At 28.9% G+C, this 22,266-nt stretch overlaps 1 protein-coding gene across 3 annotated transcripts; it reads left to right on the top strand.

The window, feature by feature from the left end:
• Positions 1 to 248: 248 nt before the first annotated feature.
• On the top strand, positions 249 to 6,604 carry LOC140823285 (protein ENHANCED DISEASE RESISTANCE 2-like). Of its 3 annotated transcripts, none has more exons than XM_073184555.1 (20): positions 249 to 771; positions 2,008 to 2,082; positions 2,172 to 2,225; positions 2,316 to 2,431; positions 2,559 to 2,689; positions 2,778 to 2,824; positions 2,915 to 3,015; positions 3,178 to 3,273; positions 3,350 to 3,414; positions 3,492 to 3,563; positions 3,882 to 4,028; positions 4,101 to 4,399; positions 4,612 to 4,672; positions 4,737 to 4,912; positions 5,186 to 5,287; positions 5,374 to 5,424; positions 5,507 to 5,650; positions 5,741 to 5,848; positions 5,965 to 6,066; positions 6,285 to 6,604. In XM_073184555.1, the coding sequence occupies exons 1-20, from the start codon at positions 628 to 630 to the stop codon at positions 6,390 to 6,392; spliced, it is 2,199 nt and encodes a 732-aa protein (XP_073040656.1). In that variant the 5' UTR covers positions 249 to 627; the 3' UTR covers positions 6,393 to 6,604. The 3 variants fall into 3 exon arrangements, with proteins under 3 accessions (XP_073040656.1, XP_073040663.1, XP_073040670.1); XM_073184562.1 differs by having other exon boundaries at positions 5,753 to 5,848; positions 6,285 to 6,598; XM_073184569.1 differs by having other exon boundaries at positions 4,101 to 4,396; positions 5,753 to 5,848; positions 6,285 to 6,590.
• Positions 6,605 to 22,266: the final 15,662 nt, after the last annotated feature.

Below are 22,266 nucleotides of genomic sequence, written 5' to 3' on the forward strand. Positions count from 1 at the left end.
TATTGTAAATATCGGTAGAGTTGACTCGTCTCATAAATAAAAATTTATGAAACTATCTCAAGACATATTCTTTTAATGATTATATTATACTAAAAATGAGTTTATACGAAAAATGAGTTTATATTATAATATCCATTTATGAATATTATAATTATGGAATGCGGAAAAAATATATTATATTTTTTAGGGGGGAAAATAAGAGGGGCACTTACGTAATTTCAGTATGGTTGCCAACGCCCGCTAAACACCTGAATCAGTTGATACGAAGGGGAGGAGACTACAACAAGAAAACAGAAAATGAAGGAAGAGATGGAGAGATAGATGGAGAAATGGATATATAGGAAATCTTTCAAATTTTCAGGAAATCTAATAAAAAAAAATCTTGAAACTTTGATTGCAACTGATTCTCTGATTCCCTCCGGTGGAGTCAGAGGATTATCCATAAATTCGTTTTTCACATTCCAAACATTACCTTCCTCTTCTCTTGTGTACATCTTGTTTATGTATTTATTGATTTTTATTGTATGTATGAGTGTATATATTTGCCAAAAGTGCAATTCTGAAACATTCCTTAAATTGGTTTTTGATTAAAAGGGGAGGGAAAAGTTGAGATTTGTTTTTCTTGAAATGGGAGAAGAATGGGAGATGAAGGGGTGGCTTTACCTGCTTCGTTTCAACCGTTTTGGGCTGCAATATTCACGTAAAAGGTACTTCATTCTTGAAGATAGTTGCCTCAGGAGCTTCAAATCAATCTCCGGTTCCGAGACAGAGGTGGGTCTTTGTTGTCGTTTTGTTCTTGGCTTTATGCCATTCTATAGCAAACATGCAAAAACATGTTTTTATTTAAGGAAATATATGTATATGTTTTATCTATTGCGTATATCTTTGTGCCATTTATTTCAATGTTTTTATCGTGTGCTTCTTACTCGATGTTGCCACTGTGAATTGGTTTTTTCAAGATTGTGATGACTGAATTTGGGAATGCCTCCCCTTTTGTTTTGCTCTTTATGTTGGTCTATATCATTTAGTTATCACAAATTATGTAGCAATTTATTTTCCAGTCTCAAGTAATGATGATAGTGATAATGCTACCTTCGTTATTGGAACATTTCTGTGTCCTCTCTAAATGCAAAAACTGTGCTGTGAATATGGGATACCTCAACCCTTTTCTCATAGTGCTTTGTTATGGAAATATATGGTCTGCGGCATCACCATTTCCTTGCTTCTGAATGCGAACATGGAGTAGTTAATATTATGTCTTGTGATTTAACCATGTATGGATTGGGCTTTCATACTTTATTACTCAAACATTATCATTGATTCCATTTGGAAAGATATGACAGTTGGAGAATGAAGCCTAGGTTATCAGTGGAATAGGTCTTTCAACAAAACATTTAAGAACTCATATTGCGAGGAGAAATTGGTGATGATTGTAAAAATATTATTAAGATTGATTGATAATTTGAGTGACAATCCAATATTTACAGAGTGCTGATAATGGTACCAATGCAATCAAGTAATACAAATAATACTTATAACGCGGTTAATTAATACCAAGAGTAGTTCTGACACAATTAGGTTTTTAGTTCTAGAGCTATTTTAGGTTAACTAAAAAAGTTTCTAGAAACATAATCTAGAAAATAACGAAATAGGGAACTAATAATATGAATTGGAAGATTGTTAATTGTGTGCTGCGTACCTATCCTTGGAGTGTTTGTATCCATGTATTCTTCTGCTCGAAATAACTTATGTGATCATACATTGATTTCATGAAAGCAGCTGCCAATAGCAATATAATCTTGAAATGGACCACGTGTGTTGAAGAAAAAGATGTGTAATTTTGAAGCCATTCTCATTCTCAAAAGGACATAAATGGACAAACTGATGAATTTTATATTATTCTGGCTAATTGATTTCTTGGAAACATATTTGATAGATAACTTACGAAAAATGTTATTTTCATGGCAACCATTCTGGTGTAAAATGAATCGGTGATTGTTGGATCAGGAGCCTCTGAGAAGTGCAATAATAGACTCCTGCGTTCGTGTCATAGACAATGGAAGAGAGAGCCACCGCATGAAAGTATGTGATTTCACTAGTATATTCTGCTAATCTGCTTAGATACCAATGATCTACTTCATTGCTCATATGAAGTTTCTTGTGAAATACAGCTATTTTTCATTTTCACCTTAGTCAATACTTCAAATCACAATGATATGCTGAAGGTAAGCCATAACTTGTTTTAGCTTTTAAAAATAAAACATTACATGCCAATAGTAAGTGATATTAGGTGATGATATAATTCAAATACATAGTTAGGAGCAACCAGCTCCGAAGATGCCGCTAGGTGGATTCGAGCCTTACAGGATGCTGTGCTTAACTCAGTTAACAGCTTGAAATCTTGTTCCAAAAGAAAATGGCAGCCTTTCAGGTGAGTATATTTTTCTTAACCAACATAAGCCTTGCTATGTTTTCGAAACTGAAATCTTGTAATCGGGATGCTTGGTACTTGTTACATAAATATATGGTTAAAACTTATGTCATCGTTGATCAAACAGCTTGAGTGTTTCAAAGAGAATGAAAAATAAAAGGTGTGTTGACCTGGCTTCAGTAGCTTCCGATCATGTGAATGCGATGACATCCGATGTAATTGCACCTTCACCATGGAAAATATTTGGCTGTCAAAATGGTACCTACCTGACTATTAGTTTTCTTAGGTGAATATTTGTATGTGTTCAGAAATTTCAGTTGATGTTCGTATGTTGTTGCCTCTTCAGGATTACGTCTCTTCAAAGAGTCAAGAGATAGAGACTCCAAACGGAAGGTAGATTTCTAGAAACGAGTTGATCATTTGTCTTAAATCTTGAATAGGTTTTTATAGCTCCTTGACAAACATCTGTATTATTACTCTCAGCATTGGGGCGATCACCCAGCCATAATGGCGGTAGGTGTCGTTGATGGTGCTTCAGAAGATGTTTTTCACACCCTTATGTCTCTTGGTACCTCAAGAACAGAGTGAGACCTCAATTACCCTTGACACAATGTTTAAGGTTTCATACACGTTTTTAATCTACTTCTAAACATTGTTCAATTATTTGTCGAGGACCTATAAGTGGGAGATACTTGTATAAACCGGCATTTTTCCCCCTAGATTTATCTTTAAACTACTATTTGCAGATGGGATTTCTGTTTCTATCAGGGCAGTGTGATTGAGCATCTTGATGGCCACACTGATATAATTTACATTCAACTTTACAACCATTGGCTACCATGGTAAGACTAGGAACTTAGGCCAGGAATCTGTACTGGAAAATAATTAGTTTTGAACTAATATCTTTCACGTGTACAGGGAAATGAAACGAAGAGACTTGCTGCTCAGACGTTATTGGAGAAGAGAAGAGGATGGCACATATGGTATCATTTTAACTCAGGAGGTTTATACAAACTCTATATTGTAAAGCCATTATTCTCACGCACTGTTTCTGTTGCAGTGATTCTTTACCATTCCGTGATTCACAGAAAGTGTCCGCCCCAAAATGGATATGTCCGTGCTTACCTTAAAAGTAATGTATGCTTTGAGTTGCAAATTCTGAACCTTTCAATCAATAACATCACTTGTCTTGAGCTTTTTTCATAAACTCAAGACCAATACACGTGTTACCTGTAGACAAAGAAGATGTTGTAATGGCTCGTTGAGATCCGGAAATCTTTTCTTAAAACTCTATTTTTTTCTTTCCATTTGACCATAACTATGTTGACTAGATTCAATTTTAACATTAATTAAAGAAAGCATTAAACACGTGTGTTTCCTTCTGAATTGAATAATTTGCAATTAGCCAAGAAATACAGATACTGAGTTCATTTTCTTCATAATCATGCAGGTGGTGGTTATGTGATTTCTCCTACAAAGCAAGGTAAAGAATGTGTCATAAAAAACATGCTTTCCGTGGATTGGAGGTTTTGGAAATCATATATAAGGAAAACATCTTCAAGATCTATTACTATTTGTATGCTTGGGAGAGTTGCAGGTATTGTTCTTGTCAGGTAATGAGTATTAATTTTCTTTTCTTTCAGATTAATTGGAGAGGGTACTTTTGCAGCTTTAAGAGAATTTTTCACAGCAAAATCCGGAAATTCTAGCCATGAATGTGTATCGAGAGAGCTGACAATAGATACGGGGATGCCTGTGAGCGACGAGGCAATCATGACAGAACTTAGCATGAATAGGGTACCATATAAAGATGAAGATGAGCCAGCAAGACAGATTTCTGGGGCTTCTAGTCTCTTTGAAATGGATGATGCGGCTGACGAGTTTTTTGATGTGCCCGAACCGATTGATGATGAGCCATTAGAGACTGAATGGTGTTCAAACAAGAGTCCAGAATTGTGTTATGTGGTAGTTTTGAATATAACGCTCGTAATTTTAAATAATTCTGTCAAATATGAGAATTTACTGTGTACACAATACTCCATCTATCTGAAAATATTTTGATAAAGTCATTAATGAGGCATTCAAATGCAACGTCGATTACTACCCATTTTTAATGTTTTTCGACAATGTTTGAGTGTCTAAGCCTCAAGCATGACAATTTTTCCCTCTGAAATTTGCAGGAGTACCAGCCAAAATTATCTTCTTCTGCAAACTTTGTGAAAAAACTGCATGATCTCGCAGGTAGGGAATTGATATAGGAATGGCTTAGTTTGCTGGAAAAATATTGAAATTCTGACATTTGTAGTTCAGAAAAAGGGTTACCAGGAACTGCGAGAAATATCTTGGGATGAAAGTGTATCATCCTGTTACGGTACCACGCTTCCGAAGGATTCGACTTTTAACATGCCCTGTAGCTGGGCAGCAGCTGATGCTTCCTCGTTCCTTATTCGTGATGATAGTTATTTACAAGACCATCGAAAGGTATATTTTTTCATTATTGATTTATAAACCATGCTGCCATCAAAAATTCAGGTGAGCTACTTTTATTTTGTTTGATTTATCTGAACATGACAAGCTCTAGGTGTCTCTCAGATGAAGATAATTTGGTTTACTCAATTCTAAGATTGAATATTTGATCGAGCACGGTCACGTCCACTCTCATTATTTACCTTGTGTACATTGATTATTCAATATGATCTTTCCACTAGCTATTAGATTACTTTTGAATTCTTAATACTCGTTTTTTTCCATCAGATCAAAGCAAAAGGGACTTTGATGGAAATGGTTGCTGCAGATTGGCTGAGATCGGACAAGCGCGAAGATCATCTTGCTGGTCGATATGGAGGCATTGTACAGGTTTTACAATGAGAGTAAAAACAAAAACTAGCTGAATTATGGTTTCGTATAACCACTCCCTTCACTTTTAAATATGATCCGTGCAGAGATATGCGGCTCAAGGAGGACCAGAGTTCTTTTTGATCATTAATATACAGGTTACCTTTTGTTTTTGCTTATGCTTTATCCCATGTCCATGTAGAGTTCAAGAGTACTCAATGTGCTCCGTGACTGAACCAGGTTCCTGGCTCGGCCACATATAGTTTGGCCTTATATTACATGTTAAAAACACCCCTGGAAGAGACGCCTTTGTTGGAACGCTTTGTTAATGATGATGATGCATTCAGGAATTCGAGGTTCAAGCTCATACCATATATTTCAAAGGTTGGTGAATATAGGAAGTGTTACAGATCACAAAATATGTCTTTGAATACGATTTGATATTATTAAGACTATATTTGATACATCTTCAAGGTAAATTCTCAGGGATCTTGGATCGTAAAGCAGAGTGTCGGAAAGAAAGCTTGTCTAATAGGTCAAGTACTTGAAATCAATTATTTTCGAGGGAAAAACTACTTGGAGGTAAAATCAACCATTTCCAGAAGATTAAAATGAATTTCACAACATAATGCTTGGATTTAAACAAGAGAATGGAGCGTTTTGTCTTGTTAATTGTATCATTTCTCTTTGCTTTTCAGCTCGATGTCGATATTGGGTCATCAACTGTGGCAAGGGGTGTGGTTGGCCTTGTTCTTGGATACTTGAATAACCTTGTCATAGAGATGGCATTCTTGATACAGGTAAAAACCAGCATAGTCCTCAACACCTCCACCTCAACTATTGTTGTGTTAGAAATTCTTAGCATCAGACTTGATCATTTCGTCGCATGATTAAATGGTTTTGACCTTTTACCAAGTCAACATAAATATCTGTTACGAAATATCAAAGTTAGAATCAAATTTATACGATTTTTCGTGTTTGTATCATAAAATCAAATGGTTTGGTATGGAACTTGCAGGGTAACACGGAGGACGAATTACCAGAATTTCTGCTTGGAACGTGTCGACTTAACCACTTGGACGCTTCAAAATCAGTTCCTGCTGACTCAATCAGCAGCAGCAGCTAGAAAGATGGAGTAAGTGAAAGCCTCGAGTTGATTCATGTATAGTGTTATTATTTTTGCAATGCCATCAGTTTTTTGAAGCATGGAATTAATAGTATAAGTAATCATTTTTTTCTTAAAACTTTTTCTAAAAATGGTATTTCAATGAGTTGTACGTATAGATGAATGACATAGAAATTATATTAGAATTTATATCAACAACCCGCCAATGAAGTGTCACTCACATTGGTGGACACGGTTGATACATATATCTATATCTATATCTATATACCTATAAAAGTGTGGATGATGGACAAAGTTTTTTGAGTGTGATTTTACTACATTGCCCAAAAACTATGCATTGTTTGTATTAATTGCATGGGCATTGGTGGAAAAAATATATAAATTTTAGGGACAAATTTGGGATAATGGATTTGTAATGTATTGATTATGTATTTAATTGAGGTATTTATTTTTTTGAACTCATTAAACACATGAGGATCATAGTGTTTTTATTTTTTTTAATAGAAAATTGTAAAATAAGAAATTTTGAAAATAATATTACATAAAAATTGAATCGATATTCGATAATAAAAAATATATTAGAAAAATAATATTTTCTTCATACATAATTCTTACAAAAAAATATTAAAAAGAATATATATTTAACTATTAGTGTAACAAAATTTTCCTTGTAAATTTTCTACTATTATCATAAATTGTGTATTGTCAGATTAATTGCATGAAAATTACACAATCATTAAATACATAAGGATTAAAATAGTGTTTTTATTTTTTAATAAAAAATTGCAACTAAGAATCTTTGAAAATAATATTACATAAAAATTGAATAAATATTTTATAATAAAATACATTAGAGAAATAATATTTTCTTGATACATAATTCTTAGAAAAAATATTAAAACAATAGCTTTTTTTAATTTTAAAAAATCATTAAAAATATTAAAAGAATATATATTTAACTATTATACTTATAAAAGTGTAAAAATAATAACAAAGTTTTTCATTGTAAATTTTCTATCATCCCCTTAAATTGTGTGTTGTTAGATTAATTGCATGGAAATTTTCTACATAATTTATGGGAAATCTATGCATTAAAAATGAATATATGTTTGATAATAAAAATATATTTTTTTTAATCTATAAACCTACGTAAGTGTAGATAATTGACAATTTTTTCAATTGTCAAAAGATAAAAATGACATCCTCATCAATACAAATCCAAAAATTCAATAAAGATATATTTGTAAATTTCTAATTGTTGTAAGTGTAAAAAGAAAATATCAATTTTTTTTATTTATTCCACCTAATATATAATTAATTAGTAGCCTAATTATTCCACATCATATATAATTAATAGTCTAACAATTGTTAATGAATTATCACTACAATATACATTGATTGTAATAATTTATATCACTTCAAGAATAAAATGTAATTCCTAAATTAACTTTCTCAAATAATCCATCTTTATACTAAGTTTAAATATTTTATCCTTTTAATTTTCTTTCTACATGTTATTTTATTATTTTAATGCAATTTTGTAATTATATTTTAGTGTAGTTTCTAATTAAGTAATAAATTATAGTATCACATGAAGATATAAGAAAAAAATAATTATATATGCAATAGTACAATAACATAATAAGTATATAATAATATCATAATATGAAATTTAATACTAATATATTTTATTATTTTTTAACTAAGAATTGAAAGTAAAGAATTTAATAAATTATTTATTAGAATTTATATCAATAATTATGAATTTTAATATACTAATAATATCATAAAATACGAATCTGATAGAAAAATTAAAATAGTTAGCTATAATAAGAAGTTTAAATATTTTAGTCGCACTTATAAATATATATATTTATATATATATATAAGACAAAGTCTTTTATTGGAATCTTTTTTACAGAGGAATGTGTGACGTGTGAGTGTTTTACATCCATAAAATTCCCGTGTCTTTACTATTCACAAGTTTTTACATTTCAAACTAGGCAAAAACTTCTATGAAACGGTCTCACTGGTCGTATTTGTGAGACGGATCCCTTATTTGGATCATCCATGAAAAAGTATTACTTTTTATGCTAAGAATATTACTTTTTATTTGAATATGGGTAGGGTTGACCCGTCTCACGAATTAAGATCCGTGAGACGGTCTCACATGAGACTAACTCTTCAAACTATATCTTGTTGTTTAGATTGTCAACTGGTTGAAAATATCATTAGAAATATTGAACCGTCTTTCACACTTTTCACGTGGTTAGTATTTATAACCGTTTGAGAAAATCTTTCAACCGTGTAAAAATGATTGAAAACAAATTTTAAAAGCAAATTTTGAGTATTATAGGTTATATTTTATTATCAATTATTATTATTTCATTAGTTTTGATAATATTTTGACGAGTTAGTCATAAATATTTTAAATTGACAATTATTTGTCCTTAGTGTGCTTCACTTATATAAATTATGATTTATGCATTTATAAAATCCATAATCTGGTTGATTTTTAGGTTATTATACCTTATACGTGGTTCTTTAGGTTATTATACCTTATACGTGGTTCTTAGATATATATATTTTCAAAATTTGTTTCAATTCAATTCATTCTATATATTATGCTAATTATAATTTATTATATAACATAAAATTAACGACTTGAATTTCAATTTGAGAAACAATTTTGAAAGTAAAATATATAAGTTCTTAATTAATTTATTCATCTAATATGACAAAAGACTAAATCAATATAAATAAAAAAAATGAATCAAATTATTTTTAAAAAAAATCAAATTTTAATTTTTATTAAATAATTAATATTTACGTGCATCGCACGTGCTTCTTGCTAGTACCTATAAAAATGTGCATGATGGGCAAAGTTTTTTGATTGTGATTTTACTACATTGCCCAAAAACTATGCATTGTTTGTATTAATTGCATGGGCATTGGTGGAAAAAATATATAAAATTTAGGGACAAATTTGGGATAATGGATTTGTAATGTATTGATTATGTATTTAATTGAGGTATTTATTTTTTTGAACTCATTAAACATATGAGGATCATAGTGTTTTTATTTTTTTAATAGAAAATTGTAAAATAAGAAATTTTGGAAACAATATTACATAAAAATTGAATCGATATTCGATAATAAAAAATATATTAGAAAAATAATATTTTCTTCCTACATAATTCTTACAAAAAATATTAAAAAAATATATATTTAACTATTATACTTATAAAAGTACAAAAAGAATAACAAAATTTTCCTTTTAAATTTTCTACTATTCTCATAAATTGTGTATTGTTAGATTAATTGCATGAAAATTACACAATCATTAAATACATAAGGATTAAAATAATGTTTTTATTTTTTAATAAAAAATTGCAACATAAGAATCTTTGAAAATAATGTTACATAAAAATTGAATAAATATTTTATAATAAAAATACATTAGAGAAATAATATTTTCTTGATACATAATTCTTAGAAAAAATATTAAAACAATAGCTTTTTTTAATTTTAAAAAATCATTAAAAATATTAAAAGAATATATATTTAACTATTATACTTATAAAAGTGTAAAAATAATAACAAAGTTTTTCATTGTAAATTTTCTATCATCCCCTTAAATTGTGTGTTGTTAGATTAATTGCATGGAAATTTTCTACATAAATTATGGGAAATCTATGCATTAAAAATGAATATATGTTTGATAATAAAAATATATTTTTTTTATCTATAAACCTACGTAAGTGTAGATAATTGACAATTTTTTCAATTGTCAAAAGATAAAAATGACATCCTCATCAATACAAATCCAAAAATTCAATAAAGATATATTTGTAAATTTCTAATTGTTGTAAGTGTAAAAAGAAAATATCAATTTTTTTTTATTTATTCCACCTAATATATAATTAATTAGTAGCCTAATTATTCCACATCATATATAATTAATAGTCTAACAATTGCTAATGAATTATCACTACAATATACATTGATTGTAATAATTTATATCACTTTAAGAATAAAATGTAATTCCTAAATTAACTTTCTCAAATAATCCATCTTTATACTAAGTTTAAATATTTTATCCTTTTAATTTTCTTTCTACATGTAATTTTATTATTTTAATGCAATTTTGTAATTATATTTTAGTGTAGTTTCTAATTAAGTAATAAATTATAGTATCACATGAAGATATAAGAAAAAAATAATTATATATGCAATAGTACAATAACATGATAAGTATATAATAATATAATAATATGAAATTTAATACTAATATATTTTATTATTTTTTAACTAAGAATTGAAAGTAAAGAATTTAATAAATTATTTATTAGAATTTATATCAATAATTATGAATTTTAATATACTAATAATATCATAAAATACGAATCTGATAGAAAAATTAAAATAGTTAGCTATAATAAGAAGTTTAAATATTTTAGTCGCACTTATAAATATATATATATTTTAGTGGAATCCTTTTTACAGAGGAAGGAGTGACGTGTGAGTGTTTTACATCCATAAAATTCTCGTGTCTTTACTATTCACAAGTTTTTACATTTCAAACTAGGCAAAAACTTGTATGAAACGGTCTCACTGGTCGTATTTGTGAGACGGATCCCTTATTTGGATCATCCATGAAAAAGTATTACTTTTTATGCTAAGAATATTACTTTTTATTTGAACATGGGTAGGGTTGACCCGTCTCACGGATTAAGATCCGTGAGACGGTCTCACATGAGACTAACTCTTCAAACTATATCTTGTTGTTTAGATTGTCAACTGGTTGAAAATATAATTAGAAATATTGAACCGTCTTTCACACTTTTCACGTGGTTAATATTTATAATTGTTTGAGAAAATCTTTCAACCGTGTAAAAATGATTGAAAACAAATTTTAAAAGCAAATTTTGAGTATTATAGGTTATATTTTATTATCCATTATTATTATTTCATTAGTTTTGATAATATTTTGACGAGTTAGTCATAAATATTTTAAATTGACAATTATTTGTCCTTAGTGTGCTTCACTTATATAAATTATGATTTATGCATTTATAAAATCCATAATCTGGTTGATTTTTAGGTTATTATACCTTATACGTGGTTCTTAGATATATATATTTTCAAATTTTGTTTCAGTTCAATTCATTCTATATATTATGCTAATTATAATTTATTATATAACATAAAATTAACGACTTGAATTTCAATTTGAGAAACAATTTTGAAAGTAAAGTATATAAGTTCTTAATTAATGTATTCGTCTAATATGACAAAAGACTAAATCAATATAAATAAAAAAATGAATCAAATTATTTTTTAAAAAATCAAATTTTAGTTTTTATTAAATAATTAATATTTACGTGCATCGCACGTGCTTCTTGTATATACAAAAGCAAGGAAAACAAGAAGACGAAAGATGATTACTTGGTATTTTTACACCAAACCCAATAGAATATATACATACATAATGTATGTATATATATACATACATTAATACATACATAATGTATGTATATATATATATATATGTATGTATATATTCTATTGGGATTGGTGTAAAAATACCAAGTAATCATCTTTCGTCTTCTTGTTTTCCTTGCTTTTGTATTATCCAAATTTTTATTTTATGGGTCAACACCTATAAGTACAAGAACGTGAGAATAGATCTATGGTATCCGAATTCCGAGCTTTCAAAGTACTCCCGAAATCACATTCTTTCATGCTAAACTATTGTCTTGAGCTTTAATGTTTAAGTGATTCAAGTATCATTGCCGCACACAAATCCTAGTATACAAATTGATCTCCTATATATGTGTTAGAATGTAGGATCAGGCTGTTGTCAATTTACTAAAAAATATGATCACAATACAACTCAAATATTTTAAATCATACGACAATTCAAATTTCACGTTTCAATTGTTCTATTCAACAAATATAACTATTGCATTTCATCATTTTTCTTCTGATAATTGGCCTCTTTGCAATCAATGACAATTGAACTCGTGATATTGTTCCTGATACTAATTGTAGGACTGAACAACAATTGTCGTTTTACTAAAAAATATATCTGGTGGTAATTGTGAAACTCAAATATTTTAAATCGTACAACAGTTCAAGTATCGCGTTTCAATTGATCTACCTAACGAAGAGAATTATTGTATCACAACTTAGAAACAAATTGGAGAGCACAAACTGATTTAATTGATCTTCTATAAATCATAACACCTAGAAGATAGGATGAAGCGATTGTCATTTTAACAAAAACTATGATAATAATTCAACTTAAATATTTTAAATCGTAAAACAATTCGAGTATCATGTTCAATTGTTCTACCAAACAAAAATAATTATTGTATTACATCAATCTATCTTTCAATAATTACAATTTTTACAATACATTAGAATCGAATATTGTAAATCTAGTCATTTATATTAGTCTCTTTAAGATTATCATCTGTATTATTAAATTTGAAATTTTTTCTACTTTTTTTTTTTTATCTTTTTTCATTTTTTGTCTTTTTTTCTACATGAACATTTTCATGTAAAGAAAAGAATAAAATTTTCAAAAAAAATTGTCAATATTATCAAAATAAAAAATGCAAGACTAAAAATAAATTTTGATAATATAATCAACTAAAATCGTAAAAAGTAAAATAAAAACTTCTAGAAAACCTTGAGTTGGTATTACAAATTTGACAAAAACTTATGTGAGACGGTCTCACGGGTCGTATTTTGTGAGACAGATCTCTTATTTGGGTCATCCATGAAAAAGTATTACCTTTTATGCTAAGAGTATTACTTTTTACTGTGAATATCGATAATATTGACCCGTCTCATAGATTAAGATTCGTGAGACCGTCTCACAAGAGACTTAATCTACAAATTTTGCAGAAAGAACCGATTACGTGGTTTTGGCTTTGGATGCTTAATATTCAACGTGACCATCCCACTTGTTATGAGAAAAAATATCGACTCCACCTCGCATAATTTTTTATGTCATACTCTACCAGAATTTTCTAATGAACCTCACATGTAAAGGGACATCGTGTCGTAAGATTGAACAATAATTGCTCCTATATTATAATTTATAGCTCTGGCATACATACAACAAAATTTGAATATATGTATATATATATTTCAAAATTTGAAAAAAATTCAATTGAAAAGTACTAATTTAGGCTTGATCTTCATCTGTATAAACCAGTTCAAACCATTCATGCATCGATGAGTGATATGAGTAGTACATGTCAAATTAGTTTGTGTTGAATTTATTCTGATTGGACTTTGTTGGAGTTCGAATGAAGTTTTTATTGATATTTTTATCTTTTTATTGTTACTTCAATTGCTTGTCTTAATTTTTAATAAATTATATATTAAATTTTAATTGTCTACACACAAGAACCACAACCAAACTCAGTTTTGGGGTAAGCTTGACTCTTATCTTAATTGTTAGCTATTCATTGACTGTGATCGCGCCTGGATTTTACTAGTGGGTATATGAAAGAGGAAGGTCACCAAAATCGGTATATTGCACCACTTTTTTTTAAATTATAGCGTGTTGGGTTACAACGATGGTCTCTTTTAGAAGAGGGTTGAACACGTGATGTCTGGATAAATATACAATTTAAAATATTTGAATTACATAATTAATATCGATTATAATTTTTTTTTATAACGATATTAGATTTTACAGTTGCATACCATTTCAGACATGCTATTTTCCAAAAGGGTGTGTTTTCTATGGTATATATATATATATATATATATATATATATATATATATATATATATATATATATATATATATATATATATATATTATGTCCTTTGTGAGAAAAATAAAAATTTGATATTTCTTTGAAGATTTTTGATAAACAATTTCACTTTTATTTGATCTTCTATACAGTAGAGTAATTTGTTTTTACTAAAAATTATATTTTTTGGTAATGATATAAGACAAATATATAAAACTGTATAACAGTTCAAATTTCATGTTTTAGTTAGACAAAAAATTATGTAAGACGGTCTCACATGTCGTATTTTATAATACGGATATCTTATTTGGGTCATCCATGAAAAATTATTACTTTTTATTGTGAATATCTGTAAGCTTAATCAGTCTCACAGATAAAAATTCGTGAGACCGTCTTACAAGAGACCTACTCTTTTAATCATTATTATTTCAACATGAGCAATTATATAATATTCAACAATTCATTTGCATACAAGAAAAACCAAAAAGTAGCTCAAGTATCACATTGTTATCATCCCAACAAAAGAATAATTATTGTTCCCATATTTTGTTTATTTAAATATTTGAAGAGCATTTTAATAATTTTAAAAAATAAAAATATTTTAAAAACAAGTAAATTTAACCCATATTAAAATGAAATTTGACGATTCATTAATATGTTATTAAAAAAACAAGATGCCCGATTGTAGATTATGTCGTTGTAAAAAATAATAATAAAAATAAAATAAGATTATCAAATAATAACTATCTTGTGATTAAATATTTTTCTTAATTTATGTAATGATCCGAATATTTGTTTTGAATGAAATATTAATTAAAACATAATTAATGAGTTGTTAATTAAGTATTATTAAGGAATTGATAATCCGGGATTAAGCTGTTGGTATCCACCGAATTTTAAATGGATAACCCGACCTACTTCGGATTACATTATCTCGAGAAATCCAACTAGACCAATGAGATTCTGACACGTGGCAGATAAGATTTGTTCGGATTTTCTGAAATAGTGCGGATGCAGCCTGTGAATGGAAGCCGATTCTTTTGTTTCCTTCACCACATTCTTCAGAGAGAGCTCTAGTTGTACCTTAGGTTTTCTAGCCAATTTCTAGGGCACTTTGGTGTCGGGAAGTTTCGGAGTTAGTGTCGACTCGAGGAGGGCCGGTGAACTGAGATCAAGACATCATCAGCGGGCTGACGACGGACGCATGTATGATCCTAAATCCTTAGATAGTGATTTAAGGATCATTAGGGAGAACTTGTAGCATGTTTGTTCTGGTTTGATAGTGATTTCATTATGTTGGTATTGTCTAGGTTCAGAGCTTTCTGTCAGATTGTTTTAGTGAGGTATGTGATGTACTGACTAAGATATCCAAGCGTAGTATACACACTTATATGCTGCATATTTATCTGTTGCATGATACATGTTTTACTGCTTTGGCATATTATGCATGACATATCATGTCGAGCCTTATATCTTTTGAGATATACCTCGTTTGTTGGGGCCGCTCAGTCCTATTCTGTATTGTGGACGATGGGGCATCGAGAGCTACAGTGTCTGACAGGACCCGCGGGCTCTGATGACCTGGACATTGCAGGTCCATGTCTTGATGATGAGTGTGGGAGGCAAAACATGTCTAGGACAGATCAGAGACTACACACTCAGGCGCCTCTAGACTGACCATGAGATTCTTGACTTGATCCTTGATATCCGAGCATATTGCATTTCGCATGCATCATATCAGTTTGTATACTCTACATTCTCGTATTGGACGATTGTCGCTCACGTCCTTGTTTTCATCTTGGGCACCCCATTCCACGGGACAGGTCTTAGGTTGGACGGGTCGGACGACCAGGGCAGTGGCTAGAGCAGTTGGGTTTTCGGTGGTGATCCAGTGAAGGTTTTCTGTGGTTTATCGTTTTCACGTTCAGAATCATGTATTTGTTATGGTTGTATTAATGTTTAAGACTGCTGTTATTGTTTTTTTTCGTTTGGGTTGTAAAATGATTAAGTATTTGGTTTCCGCTGTTTAATTGTTGGTATTAAGTTTAATATGACATATTTATTAGTCTGTTTAGTAGTGGCTCGGGTAAGGGCGTTATAATTTCAAAATTGATTTTCACATATTTAACTAAATTCATATAATTTTCATATTTCATTTTATTATTATAAAAAAATTATTATAATATATTATGTCATATTTAATTTTATAAAATATCATAATTAAATCGAAATAAAATACAAATATTATATATTAGTACAAATGGCTCAAATCCCTAAACATGGTCACGTGACCCTGTCCGATGCCTTTAGATTAAGGCTTAGCTGGCATATTCAGCAATGTGGGCTCCACAGATGCATGATTTTGGATTCTTCATGTGTTAAAATGGACGGACCAGATTTCACCGACGCTGTAATATTTTCTCATATATTTTATTCCCGCGTTTGAGGGAGCCACTTCAGTCGCTGGATCGAGTGGGTAGTTTTGTCCACAAAGAGGTCCACACGAGGATAGAATTGTCCTTTCAGATAATTCGAATGATTTGAAATCATGTCATTTAAAATTTGAATAATTTGAAAATTATTAAACTCTGTTAAAAAAAAAACAATTTTAAATTTAAATGTTTGAATTCAAATTGACACAGGCTCCCCACCATATTTTAGTTATTTATTTACTTATCATGACCTAGCAAATCTACTAAACTTGAATTGAGTCATCTTTTCATCTTAAACATATAAATTTGTTCGAATTTTCACATAGATTAAGGAAAGCAAAGTTTACGAGCAAACAATTATATATCAAAATCTCAAAATGACAAAATTACATAATATAAAAAAGCACGTGTTATCAAATTTTAGTAATTGTAATCATACATCTTCCGAATTTTGGTATTTTCAGTCATTTTTATTTGGAATACTGAAATGAAAGTATACACATGAACGTTCTATAGGGAAATTGACTAAAATCGGCCAAAAACAAAAATAGCAAACCAAAACTGAAAATTAACAACGTATGTACCAAAATCACAAAAAAACAAATATATCGAACCAAAACCATATGTGTATCTAATGTGGTCACTTATATGAGTATCGTTGAGGTAGCACGTGTATATTGAATGTAAAATCTTAGGCAAAAACTCGTGTGAGACGATCTCACGAGTCGTATTTTGTGAGACGGATCTCTTATTTAGGTCATCAATAAAAAAGTATTATTTTTTATGCTAAAAGTATTATTTTTTATTGTAAATATCGATAGAGTTGACCTATCTCATAGATAAAAATTCGTAACACCGTCTCACAAGAGATACACTCGAATCTTAATTATCACATCTAATAAATAAACTTCATCCAATCAAATCTCGCATATGTGCATTGAGTCAATAGTTTTCACGTGTAATGTGGCTTAAAATTAGGAATTAGAAAGACGATTGAAATATTAATATTTTTATTAAATTAATTTAGAGTGAGTCTTATTTGATACCGTCTCACGGATCTTAATCTGTGAGACGGGTCAACCCTACATATTCACAATAAAAAAGTAATACTATTAGCATAAAAAGTAATATTTTTTCATGGATGATCCAAATAAGATATCCGTCTCACAAATACAACTCGTGAGACCGTATCACACAAATTTTTGCCATTAATTTAAACAAATCATTTGTTCAGAACATGCTTACGCGTCAGCTTTTAATTATTATATTATTAGAATCAGATCCGCTTAATATTTTTTTTTATTTTAAACAAAATCAACGTTGTCCATCCAATCGAGTGATCGGGCGGAGCTTTGTCGTTTATATTTTAAAAATATTAGTATAATATTTAATACTCACAAAAAAATAATAATCATAAAAACAAAAACATTATTTACTATCTTAAACATATTTTATACAAAAATATTCTCTGCAAATTTTTAATAGTTAAAATCTGATTGTCAACCCGTTAAGTAATGTGGACAACTTGAAAATTATTTTGATAAAATGGGGAAAATCTACTGAACTTAGTGAAAATGTATCCAGAAAAATAAATAAATAAGTACAATGAAATACTACTTTTACAATCTTTTTTAGCTTGGCTTTTCATATTCAGCTGAAACAGTACAAAATCATATATGTTATATTTGATATTTTAAATTATATTATATTTTACTCAAACAAATCTTGTTTACATGAATTATTAAAAATTAAACATATTAAATACTATGTATAGAAAAAACAATAAATAAAAGATAAAACATTCAATTCATATATATTTTTTAAAAAAATATATATCTCAAGAAAGATAAACAATCAAAATAATTTATCGTTTATTTTTTAAAAAAAAATGAATTGAATGTTTTGTTTATGATTTATTGTATTTTGTTTATACGTAATGTTTATTGTGCTCAATTTTTAATAACTCGTACAAACAGAACTTGTTTAAACAAAATATAGTATAATTTCGAAAACTATTTAACTTAAATTTTTGAAATCATACGACAATTCAATCGAGATAAATCGAAATAAACTTTAACTTTCTTCTTTGACGGCATGTTCATGGCTAAAAAAAAGTGATGTCCACATGCAAATTGTCATGGAAACTAATTCATTTATGTTTACCGACAGAAAATGTGTCGGCTTTGATAGAAGAAAGCCACCGAACTTAATTAAAATTGTAGAATAATTTGAATAACAAGCAAATCACATTCTCATTCAATTGCTTGTCTTCACGTCTCTTTCCATTAATGGATTTTTGTTATTATTAAATTAATTTAATTTGATTTTTAAGCATCAAGAATCCAACGAGGACGTACGTTATTCGAAAAGGGTCCATTAATTACACACAATGATTATAATTTTGAATTCTGATTTGCAATTGAGATGTTTTGTATGTTACGTATAACATATATAATCATAATTTGAATCAATTTAGCTAATTTACGGATCAATTTAATGGTCCAACTCAAATATTTTATGATAAAAGTTTGTCGTTTCACCAAAAAACATAGCTTGTGGTATGTTTTGTCCAACGTGGACAATTGTTACACTCTTATCTCTCTCGATAATTCCACTACTTGCCATCAACGTCATCGAATCCATGAAATTGATTATGATATTAGTTGTAGGGCCTAATGCTCGTCGCTTTACCAAAAATTATTGTCGGTAGTAATTGTACAACTCAAATATTTCAAATTGTACATAGCCGTAGATGAGTGGCTCGTAAACGGGTTCACTTAGCTGTAGACAAGTAAACAACAAACTTCGTGGGTTGTCAAATATGTCATGAACAAATGTCGGAAGCACCGAAAAACACTCTGACGCCTAAGTCAGTACATAATTCACATATATTTTTTGAAAGTTGTAGATCTAAATTAGAAAATGAGAGAATGTACCTTGGATAATGACGATGATCTACTGTTTATGGATTTTAAAAGAATGTATAGTGAAATAACAAGAGTTTCAAAGGTCTCGAATTAAGAGATTTCTCCTTTCAAGGGAGTATTAGTGTCGTTTGGCCTACAATGTGTTGCGATTCACAAATTTTGATTTAGTGCAGATTCAATTTACATCGTGATTTTAAATATGTTATATTATTTTGAAACTTAATTTTTGTAATCTGCCAAATATCGTGAGGTTTAAAAGTAATGTAAAATATACATTTTAAAAATTCACAATGAATTTATGTTTTTTTTTTCTTGTACACACGGGAATTTAAGGTTTCAAGAGAAAATTGTTTCTGCTAAACACTCCTAAAGTACACGCGCGATACTTGAAAAGGAAGATTTTAATTTGATTTTTTTTTTTTGTTCACAAATACAACATTCGAAATAATTTTTATTGATTATAATAATTGCCATTGTTATAAAAACGATCTAAATATCATATTTTAAATATTGTATGATTTACAAATATGAATTATATATTATATGACCTATAATTTTTAATAAAATAAAAAACATTCAATCCTGTAATTTTTATTTTAAAAAAAAATCCATACATCATCTTAGCAATTCTCTTGATCACTATAGAACATGAAAAAAAAAACAGAGTACGTCTCTTGTGAGACGGTCTCACGAATCTTTATTTGTGAGACGGGTCAACCCTACTTATATTCACAATAGTAATACTCTTAGCATAAAAATTAATATTTTTTCATGGATGACCCAAATAAGAGATTCGTTTCACAAAATACGATCCGTGAAACCGTCTCACACACAAAAAAAACATTGACACAACAATCATGACAAATCTTTCCACCAATCATAAAATATATAATTGACAAAAGAATTTAATTAAGAACAAATGGGATTTTAAAAGGGAAAAGTCTTTTTGAAAGGAAGTGACTTCAAAGAAGTGTCTATTAAGTAAGGAAACAAAATCAGCTTCTAAAAAATAATCAGATTTTGATGTTTCATCTCATCAGAAAGCATTTTTGCTGTTTTGATGTCACTTTAATTAGCTTATATTTCTTCGTTGGATTACACTCAGTTTCTACTCATTGTGTCGTTTTATATGTTATATATATATGAGACGGATGATCGATAATCAGTTATTTTAAATCGTACGATAATTTTAAACAATCATTTCCGAGGAAGTTTTCGCTCCTCGACATACAATGATATTATGGATGAGTGGTGAAAATTATTATATTTAAAAAGGGGTGTTAAATACTTTTATGATGTTACGTTGAGTTTTTGCAATTTCTCAAAACAACAATTTAAAAATTAATATCAAATTACGTGATCGTAACACTATCCCATCTAGCATGCACGATCGTCACCGCTCTAGGATTAACGTGTTTTTCCTATTAGAAATTGTACTGATTTTGTTGGTTTTCTAAAAAAATTATCGCTTTATTCATTTATGATTTGAAATTTGAAAATACTTCGACAAAAAAGTCAAACTTTGAAAATTTTTAAATTAATTTCCCGATTTGATTTGTAGGACGAAACGGGTAAAATTTTTCTACTGTTCATCGACTATTTTTAAGGTAAAATAAATTTTTTGGGGTCTCATTTTGGATTTTAATCCACCAATTATTCAAATTTTACTCTTGTTGTAATAAATTAGCAGATTGCTAAATAGCACGATGTTATTTATATTCCCATTTATCAAAAAACAAGAATAAATCTATATGTAAATCGGAGTGCATATAACATAACTTGAAATGCAAATGACATTATTAATTTATGTAATGTCCATTTAAAAAAAGATTTGCATATTTTATAGTTTATCCACAACTCCAAATAAATTTGGAATTGAAAATGTAGTAGTATTATTATTCTATTAAACATTATTACAATTTATCGACGTAATGTTTAAGTTGTTATATGATAAAAAATGTCATATTTGCATCGCTACTATAAACTGTAATTTTTTGTAAAACGACGAATGTTTGATTTTACATAATTTTATACTTTTCAGGTCAAAATATTTTCATTCACGATATTTAATTTTTTTTGAGTAAATTAAATTCTTCTTTTATAAAATAAAATTGTAATATGAAATATAAAAAAATTGTTTAAATTTTTCAAAATGTTTCATAAATATAAACTATTTAAACATGAATCGAGCATGTACTATTTAACAATAACAAAAATTTGTGTAAGACGGTCTCATGAGTCATATTTTGTGAGACAAATATTTTATTTGGGTCATCCATAAAAAAATATTACTTTTTATTATGGATATCGGTAGAGTTAACCCCTCTCATAGATAAAGATCCGTAAGATCGTCTCACATAACACATACTATTTAACAAATTTTAAAACAAAAGAATTCCATTAAATTACCGAATTCCCAAATTTTCTCACTTTTTCATACCATTTTATTACACAAATAGGCTAAATACCTCATATATCACACACAACTCTCTGGATTTACAAGTGCACCCAAAAAAATCTGATAAAAAAAAGTCCACCCAAAAAAGGCATGAAAAAAAAAATCAATTTCTTGATTTTCTTTTTTGTTTTTTGAGTAAAAAAAAAGTTTGAATATTTGAAAGTAAGGTGTCGGGGAGTGACGTGGGACCCGAGTGTAATCAGAGGCGGAGATGGAGGTGAGGTGATGGTATTGAAGAAGACTTAAATATGAAGACAGTGAGGGGATAGTAGTGTAAAA

The sequence above is a fragment of the Primulina eburnea genome, chromosome 1, assembly GCF_022965805.1.
Source record: "Primulina eburnea isolate SZY01 chromosome 1, ASM2296580v1, whole genome shotgun sequence".
Lineage (NCBI taxonomy): Eukaryota > Viridiplantae > Streptophyta > Magnoliopsida > Lamiales > Gesneriaceae > Primulina > Primulina eburnea.